Source organism: Mytilus edulis, chromosome 2 (assembly GCF_963676685.1).
Source record: "Mytilus edulis chromosome 2, xbMytEdul2.2, whole genome shotgun sequence".
NCBI lineage: Eukaryota > Metazoa > Mollusca > Bivalvia > Mytilida > Mytilidae > Mytilus > Mytilus edulis.
Window position 1 is genome coordinate 89,212,949 of NC_092345.1, and position 21,282 is coordinate 89,234,230.

The 21,282-nt window shown below is 32.6% G+C and overlaps 1 protein-coding gene across 1 annotated transcript; it reads right to left on the reverse strand.

Annotated features, from left to right (window-relative positions):
• Window positions 1-11,877: 11,877 nt before the first annotated feature.
• LOC139511073 (GATA zinc finger domain-containing protein 14-like) lies at window positions 11,878-15,747 on the reverse strand. Its single transcript, XM_071297644.1, has one exon. The coding sequence runs from the start codon at window positions 15,745-15,747 to the stop codon at window positions 11,878-11,880; it is 3,870 nt and encodes a 1,289-aa protein (XP_071153745.1).
• Between the last annotated feature and the right edge of the window lie 5,535 nt (window positions 15,748-21,282).

Sequence of the window (21,282 nt, forward strand, 5' to 3'; positions counted from 1 at the left end):
CACATGTGAGTGAACTAGAAGTTATGAATTTATAATGATATGCAAATGAGTTGACGACCTATCAATAAGCCAATCAAAAAAGTTTATGAATGCTTTTGACTGACGATTTCTTCGTAAATAAAATGAGTTACATCCCTTTACCTCACGATAAACTTCCAAAATCGTGGAAGACTCATTTTCATTGGTCGAAAAAGACACATCTACGAGGTCACTCACATGTGACCTCAAAACGGGTTTCGTTAGATCTCCCACGCGACATATCAGAAAACGGGAGCGATGAGAGATTGGTTTTTAATTAGATTGGCTTTCAATAGAATACGTAGATGCAATCAACGTACATACATAACATTTTAATGACTTTAATCAAACATGAAGATGATGTTGTAGACGACCTTTGTCGATATCAATGGAACCGTATCATTAATAAATGATCAAAATTAATTGAACGTTAATATTTCTTTAAACAAAACAACATAAAAAAAACTATGATAAAAACTGAGACGAAAATGATAAGTCGAATTTGTTATAGATATAGAAGTTATCGCTATTTTTTCGTGTTTTGAATTTCGAATATTAAATATAATACCAGTTTGTAGCAATAACAACATCTTTTGTACAAATCGTGTACACTTTTTATGTATCATGTTGTATGACAAACAACGCTGTGTAAAATATAAATCTCCTTGTCTGAATAGTGTCCTTTTCATAGTAATGATAATGAAAAGGTAGAATGACAGGGACTTCCAGATCTATACATTTTGTCCATAGTGTTTTAGGAAATAATTTATTTTAGAGCCAGATTAAATAATTTATTTTAGAGCCAGATTAAATAATTTATTTTTGAACCAGAATGTATAGACGCAAACATTCAGCACATGTATATAGATAAATTATATTGATTTCTTCGTCGTCGCATAATGTTTGCTGTATTAAATTACTTAATATATCAGAATATTAGTGTATAATAGTAGATAAAATTGTTATTTTGAAAACGTGTCCTTTCATTTCATAAATTTATTGTAAAAGATTAAATGATGGCGTTTTATATTAACATACTATTGGTTTTATTATATTGTTTTATTGTTATTTTGTGATTGAACAAGGTTCAATAGATACATGCAAACTGAAATACAGGAATTTCTACTTGACAAAACACGATATTGGCGAAGGACATAATTTGTGTGGTTAACAGTTGTTTTGATAACATTTCTTCTGTACGGAGTCTGGTGTTTCTAATTAAAAAAAACGTTCTTTCTACATTTACCTTTCGAACTACTATTGTTCCATCAAGTCAGGGTCGTGTCTGCGATGTAAGTTATGTTCAGAAGAGAGTTAAATGAATGTTTAAACGCATAAGTCGAAAATATACAACTGACAATGCCATGACAAGATAAGAGAAGAAAAACGATCTAAAGACAAATAACAGTATAAAACGCAATATAGAAAACTAAAGACTGACTAACCTGAACCCAATCAAAAACCTGGTACTTTAGAAGGGTAAATAGAATTTTCTCCGCATGTTGCACCACTGGTGTTGTTCATGTAAGTAAACACCTGTTGTAATGTCTTATTCGATAGGTCACAAAATAGGTTTTTCTTATGTACGTTAAAATCCAATAGCTTGTATTTTGTTTTGTTATGAGTGTTTACAAATTACAAAGCTGATTATTCTAATTTTTTTTCAATTTTTATAGTTCTTCTGGCTTTGATGGCAATCGTTTTAGTTTTCAAATAGAATTCGATGGATATATACTTCTTTGGGAGTTTAGGGGTGAAAACGTCGTGTCCTTACCACCCCTCAGTGATTCTTCAGCAGAGTTGTTTTGTTTTATTGTCGTTTTGAGTTACACTTCAATAAATTACAAAGACATGTCCAATCACGCAATAACTAGTGAACTAGCTATCTAACTAACACGAATCTGAAGAATATCAACAAGCAGAGTTGAGCCGAAGACAATACTTATCCTATATGCAAAACCACTCTTACTTTAAACAATATATAATGGGTCATTATAAAAAAAAAAGACATGCAAAACTATGTTATTGGTCGGGTTGTTGTTTCTTTGACACATTCCCTATTTCCATTCTCAATTTTATTGGGTCTTTGTAAGTCACAGACATGAAAATATATCAAAATAACACTTGAATATGTTAGATATGAATGTTTTGTGATACACAATATACAGTTTACAGTATGAAATGTTATAAAAACATCCTTAATGCTTTCTTGAACCCTTGGAGATAGCTAGAATTAACTGTTATTTTTTTACTATAAATCCTTTTCAAGCTTGAAATAGGACTATTCATATCATTTGTTATTATGATTTATCACTTTTTATTGCATTTTGATACATACAAACATTTTTTAATGATTTAGGAGGTGTATGTAGGTTTTATAATAAAAAATTTCACCAAAAGGAAATATTACATTTCTTAAGTCAATGGACATATTAGTAGGATAAGAGTTATCTTTCGCAAGATTTTGGCATTGATTGGTCTAGAATGATGTATTACATAGCCTAACATGGCACAACTTTTTGGAATTTTGTATCCTCAATGCTCTTCAACCTTTGTACTTGTTTGGCTTTATAAATGTTTTGATATGTGCGTCACTAATGAGTCTTATGTAGACGAAACGCGCGTCTGGCGTACTAAATTATAATCCTGGTACCTTTGATAACTATTTACACCACTGGGTCGATGCCACTGCTGGTGGACGTTTCGTCCCCGAGGGTATCACCAGCCCAGTAGTCAACACTTCGGTGTTGACATGAATTAAAAATAAAGTGGTCATTTTTATGAATTTCCTGTTTACAAAACTCTGAATTTTTCGAATAAAATAAGGATTTTCTTATCCCAGGCATAGATTACCTTAGCCGTATTTGGCACAACTTTTTGGAATTTTTGATCCTCAATGCTCTTCAACCTTTGTACTTGTTTGGCTTTATAAATGTTTTGATATGAGCGTCACTGATGAGTCTTAAGTAGACGAAACGCGCGTCTGGCGTACTAAATTATAATCCTGGTACCTTTGATAACTGTTTACCCCATGTTTAAAAAAATCAGACATGTATTATTTGAAATCAGGTTTAATTTTGAATTTTAAATAGACTTTGATTGAAAAACATTGTGTTTTTGTTGTGTATACTGGAATATGTGTATTGTGTGTTTATCTAAATATGTTGGTTTCTTTTTCATTGGGTATTTATCTCAAAATGTATGAAATTTTGTTTATTGTGTAAATAATTATTAATTTCTGTTTGTATGCAAAATCTTCATATACATGGAGGAAATAAAGATTCATTCATTCATTTCATTCATTCATACAAACATTGTTTAATGATTTAGGAGGTGTATGTTGGTTTTATAATAAAAAATTTCACCAAAAGGAAATATTACATTTTTTAAGTCAATGGACAAATTAGTAGGATAAGAGTTATCTTTCGCAAGATTTTGGCATTTACAACAGTTTCTCCCTTAGCAATGTTACATGTAAGCATGTTAGCAAAAGAAAACAAACAATTATGTTGAAATTTAGTGAAAAAATCTTAAAAGTAAGTAAAAGCTATATCATAAATGAAAATAGTGTCCATGGTGTACCCTTGTAATAATCATTTTTTGAAAACATTTCCTTAACTTTGAATTATGAAATATACTGATTATAGAAACATGCACCAGTAACATTATATAGAATAGGGGAATGGAGCACTTATTTCGTAACTGAATCTTAAAATACACCTTAAATCATTGGTCTTACTGTCAATGGTGAGACCATTTTGATAAAATAACAGCATTGACCAGTTTAGTAACACCACTGAATATATCATGACAATCAGCATTGTTTTGTGTTTCTTTCATGTTAAACAAGCGAAACATCATATTACTTATGAAAAACAATACTTATTTAACAATGTTTTAACAATATCATGTATTACATATACAAAGTTTTCACAAACTGATGTATGCTGGTAATGCGGGGTTCACACATTGCGGATTATTGTTCCCGTTTGAGATCAGACAGCGATACGACAATTATCCTCAATTATCTGGAATGTCCTATTATTGTCTGAACGCAGTCGTTTTAGTTCGTAACAGATTCCTACTGGTCGGGAAGGGTCCGAATAGTTTGGCAGTTAGGTGCGTCCCGTAACATTCGGGGAAACTCAGCCGATTTTGTCTAGTCGGATTACAATCGTGCCTATGTCGTGACAGATTCTGCTGTATCGAATCGAATTCCTAACAATGTTCTGTGTATTCGGGATGGTGTCCTGTGGAACGGGAATGATCTGGAGAAATTTTTCATTGCTGTTTAGCCGATTGAGTCCAGATTGAATCCAGATCTTGTCAATTGCGAACCGTTTTTACCGAAACCGTTCCGAAACAGTCCCGTTATTAATTTTAAATTCGTCAATGATACCCACGTCAGAGTCCCGACAATTACAGAATACAATACGACTGAGACCAGACAAAGCCGTTTGCAATGCGATAGAGCGGACCGTGATAGGATTAAGTTCCGACAGTACCTGATCATCCCGACTATGCCGACAGTTTTCGAACGGACAACTTCCGTCAGCGTCGGTTCACTGTCTTGTCACTATCTGATCTCTGTCGGATTTCATTCGGTAGAATCGGGACGCAGTCGTGACAGACTCGGTCGAATTTTACCTGGCGAAAGATACATATCGGATTAGAAGCGGATTTAGAACGGGATTATGAATAAATTCGCTTGGAAACGGTTGAATATCGACGCTTCCTGAACAATATCTGATTGTTGTCGTGATTAATTTTTTGTTTACAAATTTTAATTAAAGTTTGAATTTCCATCCACGATTCATAGGATCTTGATCAGACTTTTAATAAATTTTAATCGGGAATGGTCCTGTCAAGGACGGCAGTAAAAATCGTGAATGTGTGACCCCAGCTTAACACCAATGACACTATTTAGTAACACTATTGACATTTTTAGTAATGGATGTTATGTTATATAATTTGAGATTTTTTAGCCTAAGAAGTATTTTTTCATTTTTTTTCTTTTGCTCAGTGTTCTTGGCTTTGTGTTTGAATAGAATGCACAGCTATATGAATATTGTCTATAAGTCGTAATTTAAACCTAAACAACAAATTGGAACAGTTGTTTGATGTTTAACAATAATATGTAGTACCTAAATGTATGTTTTAAATTGGTAACTCCATTGACACGATTCTATCAAAGGATGACCTAAAATTGTTAGAATTGAAGGAACTCTTCATTTTCCCCATTGCATATTTCTGAATATCGTTGGTACCATACTATAGAATAGAGCATTCAAATGTTTTAAACAATGACTTCATTTTTCAAAATAATACCTCGTCGAAATTTGCACTTTTTTATAATGACCCGAATATGTAAATCTAGTTAAAGTAACAATAAAGTAACAAGAGGAAAACATTTAAACGATATTAGTTATTTTCTTTCTTTCTATCTTATCCATGAATATAAATATCAAAGAAAACGACTTCAATATTTTTGCGTAATACCGGAAAACTAAATTTCACATAATTACAGTTAAAAACATAACAAAGAGTCATACTTTCATCGTCTCATCACAATTTTGTTTTAAACTTATTTCTAAGAGTTGTATATGCCATCATCAGTGTTGATTATTTAAGATTTAATTTACTTGGATGTTTTCATGTACAACAAGATATCAACTATATCACAACCGTCGACTTGAATTTACTTGACGCTTTATGTTCCAATGTATTAAAAGTATTATAAACCCTCCAACCACGTTTTCCTTATCAGAAGGTTGAATTCAAATGCCAGATTTCTGTAAAACAAAAATATCTTTCGTAGCAACCACAATGATTATTATAAATAAACCAACATGATAAAACCAAAGGTCTTGCTTATGAACAACATATTTGTTTGGTATACTTCAACCGTTTAGTGTTTATGTAACTGAAACACGACAATTTTCCGTATATACATATGGAGCTAGACCAGAGTCATCACGGGAAAAAATGTCAACAAAATCGATTGATTTGCGGCAAAGAGATGTGCTTCTGATTTAAGTCACCAGATTATAAAAAAAATATTCCGATATGTTAATTAAATGCGAATACAGCGAAAAATTTCAGGGACAGAACCAACGAATACAGTGGAGTATGTTAAGAAAATTGATAAAAAAAAGAAAACAACGAATTTAGTACACTGCTTGTACTAGTATTTGTTTGAAACTATTTGCAATCAATATTTTATTTTGAAATGATGAGATGAAAATTGTCAAATGAGCAATATCATATTTCAATAACAACACAGAATATATTTTCTATGTTCAAGCCAGTCACAGGGTTTTGCTTATTGTTTAAGGCTGTACGGTGACATAAATTGCGCGAGTCAAAGCCATTTGGAACCTAGTGAATGTTTGATTGATTGTTGTTTAATGCCACTTTCAGCAATCTTGGCTTTACCGTTGAGGTCAATTTTATTGGCAAAGGAAGCATGATAGAACCCGTAGAGAACCACCGACCAGCGGGAAGAAAACTGGTGATCCTAGTCAATAAAGAAATGTCTTAGGTTTTCTTCATTATCTTAGGTTCGGATCGTCTGTCTATTTCCTTGTTCTTTTTTTTCAAATTTAAATCTATAAGTAAGCTGTTATGTTTTACTCATTTTTTTTATGATGGTATGATACTAAACCCCTAAAGGTAAAGATTGTGCTTGATGAAGACACAATCTTCCAATCAGTATAATATGGCTTGAGTTGGTATGTCGGTTCATATTTCAGAGTTTAGTGTGATGTAAATTTTTACTGAACAAATACACATTTTTGTTTAGAGGCCAGCTGAAAATGGCCGTGGGCTTTTTCTACTCTTTGGTCCGGGTTGTAGTCTCTTTTGCACATTTCCCACTTCCATTCTCAATTTTATTGAATACATAAATGTTGTAACATATTTGCTAAACAATCTAGATCGGAACGAGGAATTGTTCTATCATGTGAGTAGTTCTCAAAGCTACGCTTCGTAATTGATCAATAATCCGTACCTAATCCTACAGAGAGGTTCACTTTAAAACTAGATAATTCTACTTAATAATATATTTTGAGAAATAAAGCATAGACACACAATTATATTAACCAAACAGAAAGTTATCATGCCTCCAAAAATAATGAAAGTTTGCACATTTGGTGTTGGTTGGGACAGTATATGAATAATAAACTCGATTACCTAAAGAAATCTATCTGAATGGAAGCATATAGTCTTCCACTCTTGTCATAATGTGAATGGTTTGCATAGGTCTTTAGGTTTTAAAAAGCGATCAAAATACGTAAATAAAGGCAACAGTAGTATACCGCTGTTCAAAACTCATAAATCCATGGACAAAAAACAAAATCGGGGTAACAAACTAAAACTGAGGGAAACGCATTAAATAAAAGAGGAGAACAACGACACACCATTAAAATGTAACACACAGAGAAACGGACTAAGCATTAAGACAAAATCCTATGAGAATAACAAATATAACATCAAAACCAAATACATGAATTTGGGATAGATAAGTACCGTGACACGTCTTATAGTAATGTGAGTTCACACTCAAAAATAAGAGAAAACAAACGACACAACGGAAACACAACGCTAAAATGTAACACACAGTATCTTGAATGGAAGGACGCGGCTAGCTGAAGGTGTCACTCTTTCTGTTGAAAAGCTTTGAATAATGTCCTATTGTTTGATTCAAATGCAATTATTAACATTTTACTTCCTTTAACGAAAACAATGCATTCCGGTGATAAAAAGAACTGCACCTTTTCAAATTAGACAAAGTGTTTTAAACCAATCAAAGTCAAATCAATCAAAATATCAAAGGGAAATGTTAACGCAAGCTAGATATAACTACAGGAATAGTTTCGATTCTGGACCAGATGGCAATAATCTTATATATAGATCTACAAGAACTCTATCTGAAAAGTTGTCAACAAAAGGTTATAATTCGAAAATAAAGAAAACAGTCGAGGAATTAAGGTAGGATCAGGTAGCACAATACAAAGATTTTTTTACTTCCAATCTACAACCTTTAAAATGCCGTTACTTTCTTAAAAATGCATACAAATTAATAAAAGAGGTATATATAGATAGATAAAAGATTAATCTTTAAAATGAATGCATTATCTATGTTATGCAATCATTATGTAATCAATTATTATGCAATTAATGGCAAAATTTTGGCCAGTTCACTTGAATGAATTTAGCTCTTTCATCTCTATGACTTTACAGGAAATTTTAACGAAATCTTTATCAACACAACAGGAGCTGCAAAAAGTGTCTCAAATTATCGCTATCGTATTCCATTCTCTCATAAATCTGTAATTAGTGTGAACATCTTTACCACATAAAAGTAGATAATGTTTGATTATGTGTAAAATTTGATCTATACATTCTATCCGAAATCTGAGACACCCTTTTGTAGGTAATGGCTCTTGAAACAACATATATTGTTATGCGTTTACTTTACTACATTGGTTAGAGGTATAGGGGGAGGGTTGAGATCTCACAAACATGTTTAACCCCGCCGCATTTTTGTGCCTGTCCCAAGTCAGGATCCTCTGGCCTTTGTTAGTCTTGTATTATTTTAATTTTAGTTTCTTGTGTACAATTTGGAAATTAGTATGGCGTTCATTATCACTGGACTAGTATATATTTGTTTAGGGGCCAGCTGAAGGACGCCTCCGGGTGAGGGAATTTCTCGCTACATTGAAGACCTGTTGGTGACCCTCTGCTGTTGTTTTTTATTTGGTCGGGTTGTTGTCTCTTTGACACATTCCCCATTTCCATTCTCAATTTTATATAATAAAATCAACCCTCTCGAAGCAACCATGAAGAAGCTATGTTCAATTGAAAGTGGAAATGTTTTGTAAAATTTTGTAGACACAATTAACATTATAATGGATTACATAATTGTTGTATAATACTAACATTTGCATTTATTTGAAAGAGAAATCTGTTAGCTATCCATAAATACCACTTTTATAAGTTTCCAAGCTTTATAAAGAAAGATACAGCATTTTAACACTGTAGAATTGGAGGTATAAAATCTTTGTATTGTGCTACCTAAAAAAAAGGAATGCATGAAATTTCGATTTTTCGATGTTATTTCTTATTATAAAATTGGAAAGATGTTCTCCTTTCCGAGAGATTTGAAACAGAATATAATTATCTCTCAGTATAATTATACTATATCCATAAAACATAATAGAAGAAACTTTCAAGTTGAAACAGTTTATAAAAGTTACATATCAAACAAAACGAAACATTAAAAAATGAAACAAGTGGCATGCTAGAAAGGAGCTTACAGAACAATATGAAAAAGATCGGAATATTAAATTTTTTTACGAAAAAGTGGCCAAGACAAAATCGTTACGACGAAGGAAAAAAATGTATCATAGTTTTAAGTAAGATGGAGTGTATGGGAACAGTGTTCGTCATCTCCTTGGTGTATATACTCTTACGTTTAGGTATTACACGCACGTCTTAGATGGGATGTTTTATAGTGTACAGTAGTTCATCCATTAATATTTCTCATTCTCACAAACTGAAACGGAACATTACAATTGAGAGAATATAGAATAAAGGAAATTTGGTATGATTGCCAATAAGACAAGTATCCACCGAAGTGCAAGTGAAGTAGATGTACGCAAATATAGACAATCGTACAGCCTTTAACAATGAGACAAATCCATATCTAGAGTCGTCTTAACTTACCGGATCGATACAAAGCTGAATAATATCATCTTACAAAAACACACACAGGGCATGGCAGGGAATTTATACAATAAATACAGAAATTATATATAATCATTTGATAGTACTAGCAGTTACTGACAGCTGGTTAAAGCCTATTAACAAATAATAAGACTAAAATATCAAGCAGTTCACACCCAACATCCCATGGATTTATAAACAAACGTCATGAACAGTCAGAAAATAGATTTGGGGTGAGACTCAACTGTTTAAACTCCAATAACTCATGCACGATAATCCTTTAATTTCAAAATACAAAACAATTCTATTTTCTATACCAACCACACAGGAAAGTGTTTAGTAAATTGATCAAACATGCAAGATCGAGTGCAATATATATTACCAATCTGACAGTCAAAGTCCAATAACTGTGGAACGATAAATTATATATTTCCAAAATTAATAAACCATTACTCTGGAACGGCGCAACCGAATAATTTGAAAATTAAATGATGATTTCTTTGAATTTTACGGTGATGTTGTTTACCGAGGCTGGAAATTTAGATACAATCATCGTAAACTTATCAATCCTTTAAATACACATATTCTAAAAAGTTACCAATACCACACTGTAATTTTATCATTGAATATTGTTTTATTGGTATAATATTTGTAATCAGTAGATTAAAATTATACTGAATATTATTGGTGAACACACATGCAGTTTCACGGTACTATAATCTGCCGATACCTATGTTTTGTCATTGCACAAGATCATATTTTTTTCTGTGACTGTTAATTACGTCTTTATATGATTCAATGAATGTTTTATATGTATTGGTGGATATTTTAGTTCAAATTGTTATTAACTTGAACCAGCTGTCAGTAAGTACAAGTATTCTCAGATCTGTAGTTATTTTTTTGTTGTTGTTAGGGATGAGGGATGGATAACCTGCCACGTCCGATCTGTATTTTGTTTGATATTTTCTGCTTGGTATCGATCGAATAAGTTAAGCCTTTTTAACTTATTTCTATAGTGTGGTCTTATGTTGTGCTGTTATACCGCTGTCCCATGTTAGAAGGAGGGCTGAGCGTTCACAATCATATCAAAACATGCCACATTCTTTATATGTCTGTCTCAAGTCAGGAGCCTGTAATTTAGGGTTGTCTTTTTTGATGTTTCATGTTAACTTAACATTGTCTTCCTATTTATTTTTGTCCAGAGGCAGCTGTCTTGGTGAAGGCCGCACAGTGACCTATAGTTGTTAATTTGTTTGTCATTTTGGTCTTTTTTGGAGAGTTGTCTCATTTGCAATCATACCACATCTTCTTTTTTTTATATGAATCCCTTATCTCTTATTATCATTTTTGAAAGAAATTGCAGCAGTTTTATAAAAATTACGTACCTTTATGAGACGTTTTGAAAATAATATACCTCATGATTATGCTAAATGCTAACATTGTTGGTGGATTTTGTATTGCTGTAAATATATGTTTTGGAAAACTAGACTAGATAAACAGCAAGCCGTATGAACACCATTTATCAGACGAACAACTAAATATAAAGTACTTTTTTGTTGGGTTGCTGCTCTTTTTCATACATTTCCTTTTTAAACTTTCAAAAAGGAACACATTTTTGAGGTAGAACAACAAATATTGCAACCAAAAACAAAAAAACAAATATACATGTAATAGTTTGACCGAACTACTTTTTTTTGTAACCAATGAAAACAAAATGGCGGCGATTATAACCCAATCCGGTTCGATGTTTAAAAATATATATTTTTCGCTTCGCTTCGTTTAAATCATATTGAATACAAAAAAATCTTTTGAATGATAAAAGTTATATTTTTTATCAAATAAGAAATTTCATACATATTTTTGCGTTAACCAACAAATATATTCATGTGCAAGGAGGCCAACTTGATAACTCGGACTTTTACTTGTTTGTTAGTGAATTGGTCAAGTGTATACACCTATAAATTCCATTAAAAAGGTGGTTAATCCTATAGTTAAGCTTTTTCATTGATACAAAATATTACATCACAGTTTTACGAACCGAGCAAATAACATTTTTCAATATCCTGTTAACCTTGATCAGTGTCATAGTCGTTATGTTTTTATACCAATAAAATAATAATTTCTACACTAAAATCAAAACGATGAATGTACAGACATATGAACAGATGGATGTTTTGGACGTATACGATAGGGAATCCGCCCATCTGAAGGATAAATCTTTCGCTCTTCCCTCAGATTATTTGGACGAGGTTTAGTATATTCATTTTCAGTCCACCTTTGTGTAGGTTCGGGGTTTTCCGGTCCAAGAGGAATCAATAAATATCTACGTTTATGTGCTTTCTTTGGTACCGGTGGTTTTATATTGTTCATATTCATCAGTATTGTTTGTAAAACGTTCAATGCTAGTTTATAACTTTGATCTTCTTTACAACTTGTCTTTAGTTGCTCTTCAACAAATTGTGAATGCACATTTCCGTCATGAAGTGACGAATGGCTTGAATGGTGAAGCTGTTTATTCGATGCAGGAATGACATTTTCTTGCTTTTTAATCAAATCCTTATATATTCCAAGCCATTCAACTGTAGGTTTAACATATTTACTTTTAGATGTAGGTTTCTTTTGGAAACGGACATCGTGTCTTTCTTTCAAATTTTTACTTTTTGATTTGTTTTGAAGAAGTTGGACTAGCTTGGACTTTTTCCTGGCATTATCTTTTCTAAACTGCTGTAATAATGCATTCCACTTGGTGAGTAAATTTTCTTGTGATTTTGAGGTTGAATCAGATATCTTTGAAACGTTTGTAGACTGTTTATCGGCAACAACCTCTGACTTACCAACAAATGAATGATAATCCAAGTTGTTAAAAGTATCTATATTTTCTTCTGTTGTTGTCTCATATTTGTTTGACACTTCACTATGCATTTCGGGTGAACTTGTGAAGTCAGGAGTGTTCGAGGTGAAAGTCAAATTTGATTCCCGTTTGTTATGAATGACTGTAGTGTTTTGGACTGGAATAACTATTTCTGTTTTATTTTCAAATTTAGGTTCTATTTGAAGTGGATATTTATCATTTGTCGCCAAAGAACCCAACCATCGATCCCACGGATTACCCTGATCAGTGTTGTCTACAAAAAACAATTCCTTATCAATAATTTTCGATGAATCGTTTGAATGAGTTGAATTTGGACCATTGCTCTGGAGAATATCTTGTGCATGAGCTTTCACTGTTGTGTTGGTAGATAATAGTTCAAGGCGGTTAAAATTATCGTCCCTAATGTTGTCCCAGTCACGCTGATCTCCTGTCGGCATATTGTCATTTTTATTGTCATGAATTTCAATGTTTTCTAAATTCGCAGTTTTATTACGTTCATTTATATCGTAATTACTCGCGGCAGTTGGAAATGGCGTCGAAAATACTGATTTACTCATCGAAACAGGTTCCTTATTTGTTTCTTCAGCGGTGAATACTGTTGTCGTCCTATAACTCGGCGTAGTTAATTTTGAGTATCTCCTGAAAGGGATTGGAATACCAGTTACTTGAACTTCGAAATGTTTGGCAAGTATGTTTGTTTTATTGGAATCATAAGATGTATCATTATGATTGTTTCTTTTTGTATCATTCATATTGCGTTTAGTAATGCGAATAGCTGTTGCATTTCCGTTCATGTTTTTGTTTTCATTTTCGTTCATGTCTTTGTTTATATTTCCGTTCATGTCTTTGTTTTTATTTCCGTTCATGTCTTTGTTTCCATATTCATTTATTTCTATGTTTTCATTTCCGTTCATGTCTTTGTTCTTGTTTCCGTTCACGTCTTTGTTTTTCAAGTCATGCTTTTGAACCCTTGCTTGTTCGGTCGTAACATTAAAACTTTTATTGGCCATATCTGTTTGTTTATGGGTTGACCCAATGATCATGGGTTGTTGAGTTGTACTGATAATTATAGTCTTGTTATCGGAATTTTGACTAGTTATTTCTAGTTTAGACTGATTAATGCGAATAGCTGTTGCATTTCTGTTTATGTCTTTGTTTTCATTTCTGTTCATGTCTTTGTTTTCATTTCCGTTCACGTCTTTGTTTTCCAAGTCATGCTTTTGAACCTTTGCTTGTTCTGTCTTAACATTTAAACGTTTATTGGCCATATCTGTTTGTTTATTGGTTGACCCAATGATCATGGGTTGATGAGTTGTACTGATAATTACAGTCTTGTTGTCGGAATTTTTACTTGTTACTTCTAGTTTAGGCTGATTGAAATGCAATGAAACAATTTTTCCGATTCTCTTAGAAACTGGTACGGGTTTTCTCGTAACATTTTCTTTATCGATTTTACTTCCTTTTGAAATATTTACTTTTTGTCGTTTTATTGGTTTCTTTTCCAATTCAAACATTGTAGTAAAATTTCGATTACTATGATCACTACTTAATAATTTGGGTTTGCTAATGTGTTTGTGAGTTGTTTCGCTTGTCAAATTGTACTCTGACGTTGTGTTTTCCTTTGTCACATGATCAGTTTTGTTGCTCGCCTTATAATTATCATTTTTTAAGTAGTTTTGTCGTGTTCCATTTTTATATTTTCTTCTCCTGCGTTTTCGCTTTTTAGAGGTAACAACACTTGTATCCAATAAGGCTTTGTTTGTTTTACTTTTTTCCGTTTTTAATGATGGGGATAATCTTTGTATTTTAGATACATTCGTTTCTATCTTATCCAAAATGCTGTTTTTGCTTTCTGATCCTTGAGGTAACATAATTGTCTTATTCATACGGCTATCTTTTATGATTTTCCTGTTCATTACCTTGTTTTGAATATGACTGACTTCCGTATGATTTTTATGTTTACGTGTTGACAATTTTGAAGACTCAATTTTTTCTTTTCCTGTTATATTATAATTATCGCGGGTTTCCTTCAGTGTGCTACTGTTGTTTTTATTATGTTTGTGACCATCTGAATAACTATGCTCCTGTTTAATTTCCCGTCGTGGAAAAGTTTTCGTAACTGTACTAATTACTGGAATGCTACTTGTTAGTTTATTATATTGCGTTAAATTCCGTGAATCAACTCTTGTTAATCTAAGTAAGCGTGCAACATTCAGTGGTACAGCACTTGTTAATTTTCGGTATTTCAATAAGTCATCTATATTTAAATGGTGGGTATCAATAACAGATTTGTCAGAAATTGTATCATCTTTATCTCCAATATCAGTCCTGTGGAATGAATTTGTGATCGCATGTTCTACAATTCCGTCAATTTCACTGTTGTTCTGTGTAGATTTAGTCGTTATTTCATACCGTGTTTGTGTTGTCATTAAACGAACTTGATTAGGTATAGGCGTTATTTTTGCTGTTCTGACCTTAAACTGTATTTTGTCATCTTTTAATGCACGTTTTGTTGATCTAAAACCTTGGTCAGTTTTACCAGTTTTTAACAAATTATGGAAATCAGTTTCTTTTGCATTACCTATATAAAAATTGTTCCTCTCCGTTGCTATTACGTTATGTGTTGGGTCACTTCGAAAATGATTAACGGACCCATCTGATCGTTGTGTTTTCCTAAGAGTATTGTCATTTCCTTGTTTTAAATCGATGCCTTCGTCAACAATATTTAAAGATAAGGCACTGTTAACTGAAGGCGATGTGGTCTTCCGAGGCGAATTTATCACATATCCTTTTGCAGTTGCGGTTTTATTATAAGTGTTTAGAGAATCCTTTGGGTGGATGATATTGTTGATGGCGTTAGCCTCTAAATCGATTGCTCCGCCTGGAATGACTCCAGGATTTTTCAAAAGTAACTGTGTAATGGATGATAGTGTATTTTCTGGTTCACTGTGTAACTCAGTTATAATGTTGTCTTTTCTATCATGTGAAGGAAAATTCGAAAGCAGTTTAGCTGTATCAGATGGGTGAATATCTTCACTTGTTCTATTATTTGATGTAACCACAGCGTCATGAAAAGACCAAACCTCATTCAAACCAAACATTAGAATACAGGTAATCAGTACTGCTACCATGGTTATATACAGTATTATCTGCAAACACACATATCTATCATAAAATTATTATATTGTTATCAAGTATATTCTTTGTGATATATATAAATAAGAAGATGCGTATGATTGCCAATGAGATAAATATCCATTAAAGTTCAAATGAAGTAGATGTAAACAAATATATCAACATTAAATGCAAGTCTTTAACATTTTGATATTACTGTATTTATTTTCGTTACGGAAAAAGTTGTTTGCTGTATAAAATGAGCCTGTCATTCCATAGTGGTCGTTAGTTGTCTGTTTTTTTTTCTATTTGTCTGCCATAATCGTTTTACCATTAATAAGATTATTTCAAAAACGCAATTTGTTTTTCTATTTTTAGAATTGTTTCAAATTTTGTTATCCTGGGGCCTTTTATCGCTTTCTTTATGGAATAAGCTTTGGCTCATTATTGAAGAATGTACGGCGACCTATAGTTATAAACATCATTGTCCTTTCATGCTTGGACTTTATTGGTTAAGTGTCTCATTGGCAGTCATACCAGATGTGTTTTGCTAGGGTTCGTGTTGTTTATTCTTTAGTTTTCTATGTTGTATCATGTGTACTATTGTTTTTCTGTGTGTCTTTTTCATTTTTAGCCATGGCGTTGTCAGTTTGTTTTAGATTTATGAGTTTGACTGTCCCTTTGGTATCTTCCGTCCCTCCTTTGTTTGTTTAACTGTTTCATTTTCTAATTTAATCAATGTAAAAACACCCCTCTTAAAATAAATTACAAAACAAATGATTTTTTTAAACTTACCTTAATTTCATTTTTCAAATTCATATAAAGTTATTTCCTTTAATAAATTACACTTGTTCATCCATGTTTACCTATCTTTATTGTGAAAATAACACATTTCAGTGCTAATGTTGGTAAAAACAATACTACATATAATAGCCTATGGAACACGAAGATTGTTTTACAGAAAATTGGTATTCTATGTTAACAAATGACATGTGTGGTATTTACAGTTATTACACTATATCTGTGGCGTAAATGGCTAGATTTAAGACAATTATTTCATAAAAACAACAATTCAGTTTGTAACAATAAGTTAATAATATTAATTTGTCTCTGTATTTGTATATTCTCAAAAAAAGTAATAAGCAAACCGTCTAAATATTAGCATCTACCAGTCCTTCGAAAGCGTCGGTTTCTTTTTGAAAAAAAACAAAAGTGTTCTGCAATAAAAAATAAAGCGTTTAAAATGAAAACATTGACATCATAAGCAATTGGTCGAGTAAATAATAAAGCATAAAGACATAAAATACCAAATGTTCTTCTTTATTATTCTTTCTAAAAACCAATAGTTTACCTGAAAGGTTTTTTGCTGTTAATCAAATAAGAAAATGAAAATAACACTTAATTACTTTGGTGCATCCGAAAACACCTTTTTTGGATTTACCTTCATTAGAAAGCTGAAACCCAAAACTATGAAAGCAAAGAATTTATAAGACCAAAACCGTAGAAGAGTTTAATGATTAAAAGGTATATAGAAGATAACAAAATTCATCCGAGGACGATTTTTCCTGAAAAGTTGAAACCTTAGTTGAAACCTTGGAGATGCTTATATTTAGATAATTTGCTTATAACATTTTGAAAATATACAATGGCGTTTGATTTTGCCATTTGATTAGGGACTTTACTTTTTGAAATTTCCTCGGAGTTCAGTATTGTTGTGTTTACCTTTTTTCATTTGAATTTATTAATCTATCTACGAAGAATTTACTATTTTTTTTTTAAATCATGCCAGTACTAAAACATTGATTACTGAGTTGATATGATTTCCTCATGAACTAACAGTCCAACAAAAACAAACTTTTGTTTATAGGGTAAATATAAATTTTTGCCACCGCTTATTCTACGTCCCCTAGCATCTCTCTATCATACTTCTGTAAACCTATCACATATTTAACCTTACTCAACAAATTTGAAATAAACTGTTTGCTTTATTTTCCTTTAAGGGTAACTGAATACGGTAAATTTCCACACTCCACGGATAAGGGTGTGACAAGCGAGTAGTTCTAATATATAAATTAGTCTTAACACTAGTTAGTGATGGTCAGTGATCTTTACAATTTCTTTTTTCAAGTTAATTTTAATGTTTCGATCTCGTATATTTGATCGATTTTGTTGAATCTTTTCGCTTTTTGTCTAACTTCAGACCAATTAAGGGTTTCAATGCGAGCTTTGCCAATCCGATGTTATTAAAACAATGTAATGGTCTTTCAGACAGTAGATCTGTAATAAATGACTAATTTGTGAGATGTAAATTTGATATGACAGTAACACTAGGTTTAGATAAATATTTCCTAAAAAAGTCACCCTTCTTGTAAACAATGTCTAAAATCTGGTAAACAAAATTGACTTCGTTTGATTTAATCTATCAATAGAATGTCGAGTGTGTTGCTACTACATACCTATCTGATATGAACAATTGAAGACCGTATTTCGACCTATAATGGTTTAATTTTACAAATTATGACTTGGATGGAGAGTTGTCTGATTGGCACTCATACCACATCTTCTTAAATCTATAAACACGGATATTGCATCGCTTAAATATGAAAACAATTATTATCTTATTCGTGCCCTCAAACGCAAATAAAGTATTTATGAACAAAAACTCAAACACATATCTAAGGGAAACAGCTCGCCTAGACGAGTGCAGCAAAGTTTTATTATCAAATAATTCGACTGTCCTCATATCACTTTGCCAGCACACAAGGGTACTTCACTGCACTAAGACGGAGCTTCGAATGGTCAAGCTATGAAAATGTATTTTCAATGTTAACTTTTACCGCGAATGACCAGTCCGTGCTATCATACAAAGAACTTTAAACTCTTAACTTTGTTAATGTGACTTATTGTTATGCTAAAATAATTTGAATAGATTGTAAACATAAACACATGTTCCCAATATAGCAACAAACCCATGTGCTATCGATAGTTAATAAATACAATAAGAAAAGGTGAGTCGACGGGGAATGCTGTCGTGTATGAATCACTACATTTGAGACTAATATCCACTGGCGAGAATCGAACAATGAGATGGCAGCAAATAAACCTATGGTAACTTTAGAAGAACGAAAAATGTTGCCAGCAAATTTACACATCGAGACAAAGTAACAATCAACCAATACAAGATTTATCATTTGTTACTTTCAACCAATATACCTCATAACTTGACTGAAGAAGTTATTCAGTTTAAAGACGGATAATGTAATTTTAACTATCATTATAATACAATTTTGATGAATATGATATATCAACGAAGCTATCAGTCTTGGTAGTTTCGTGTTTTGTACAATTAATAATTTTCTGTTTAGCTTTTTCTGTATACCTGATTGTATGTTTGTGATTCATTTTGTAGTATTGTTGTTTGTTTTCGGCTAGATATTGTTGATTGCCCGTTTGATATCAACTCACTCTCACAACACTTATGTTGTAAGGAAAAGATTCAGAATACCTGTCATATTGAATATGCTTAGAATAATTAACAGTGAATTAGTATTTGGTTTATAATTTCTCAGACTTTCAACGCAAAAATAGTTTTTAAAAAATCGAGATGTTTGATAGAACTTTAAATTTTTTCAGGTAAGGTAGTGGATAATAATTTGGATTGGAAATTAAATCAATTCCAAATGACCTTTATAATAACTATGCGTCATACATGTACGCTAACCGGCGTGTTCACAAAGTACCAACAGGCATAGTTTAACATGAAAACAGATGTGAATAAAAACTTCATATCATAAATTTTGTTAGTCAGAAGCATTTTCCTGGATTTCACTTAAGTGGGAATGCTCAAATCTACTTATCAATTTAGAGCTTTTGCTGTATGTGTAGTCGTATGAGCCTATATACATTCAGACCAAAAGCTTAAATAGTAGAATTGTTATAGGAAAATTCCTTCTAAATTTAAATATAGGCACATTAGTTAATAAGGATTATCGTTGAGCTTGTTGTAAAAATAATTTCAATACCGGTACCTCCCACAAATATAATGGATACCTAATCATTTTTATATGAATAGGTATCTGAATTTGATTAATGTGCATGGTAGCTTTATGATATAAAAAAGGTCGTTGAAAACTTTCGAGATGCACAAACAAAAAATCTTATTCAAACGGAAAACAATTGTCAAAATATTATGTTTCTCAAATTCTATGTAGATTTCAAACTGAGATGAAGTGGTATATGTCCTCATTTACTAACAACACAAGCATGTTTTACTTTACAATGCAAGATATTTAAGCTTCATTCTAAACAGACATATTTGTTAAGCCTCAGGCTCACCGCGATCTAAAATAAATTCAGATCGTGGTGAGGTCGCGGTGTGAGCGGCATGAAAATGTAAATTTTCGTTGCTTTCACGATACTACTACGTCCTCATTACGCTTCTACAACGCTACGGCTGCGATTATACCACGTTCTCACCGCGCTTTTTCTGCGACCTCACTACGCTTATCAAGATCTTTCTACGCTCATCACGTTCTCACTACGATCATACAACAAGTTATCCGATTGCAACACGATCTTACCACGCTTCTACTGCGATTATAGCACGTTCTTACTACGATTATACTACGTTCATACCACGATTATACTACGTTCTCAGCAATAACGTCAGTATCGTGTTCCATATCAAAACAGTTCCATTTCCTTCTATTTCTGATTAATACGTAGATTTTTCGGAAACAATACAGTCATAACACCAAAATCTACTAGAGCACGTGGGCGTAGTGGAAGGAGTTGATGTAAAGGTAGAGGGAGCTCTGATAGTAATGAAACCGAATCAAGCAGAGATGTCAGACCGAGCAATCCTACCTAAATTACAACCTATTGCTGGTCCATGAAGCTCAAATGACGATATTTCAGTGAACGATAGCAGAGATGACACAGATTTGTCAATAGATTTCAATAGATATAGGAAGATGTGGTATGAGTGCCAATGAGACAACTCTCCATCCAAGTAACAATTAATAAAAGTAAACTATTATAGGCTAAGGTACGACTTTCAACACGGAGCCTTGGCTCACACCGAACAGCAAGCTATAAAGGGCCCAATAATTACTAGTGTAAAACCATTCAAACGGGAAAACTAACGCTTGGTTGAGTCGTTAGAGGAAATAAACAAGAAGTCCTTATTACCTACAAACAAACAAAACCTGGAGAGATTTAATATATTTTATGTGAAAATGACAATGAGAATGATGGTCGTAGTATGGACATAGTCAGGTCGTAAGAAGAGCGTGATGAGGACGGAAAAGGCGTGCTAGAATTGTACTATGGTCGTGAACAGCGTGGTATAGTTGTAGTGGAAGCGTAGTTTGGTTGCAGTGAGAATGTGATGGTCGTAGTGAGGTCGTAATAACGTAGCTGTGAGATCGTAGCGCAGTCTCTCCGAATAGAATCACGCTCTCGCTACGATGGTACAGCGACCTTTACGATCTTACTACGATCTTAGTGCGCTCTACTGCGACCTGATTTCACCACGACCGACACCCCGATTG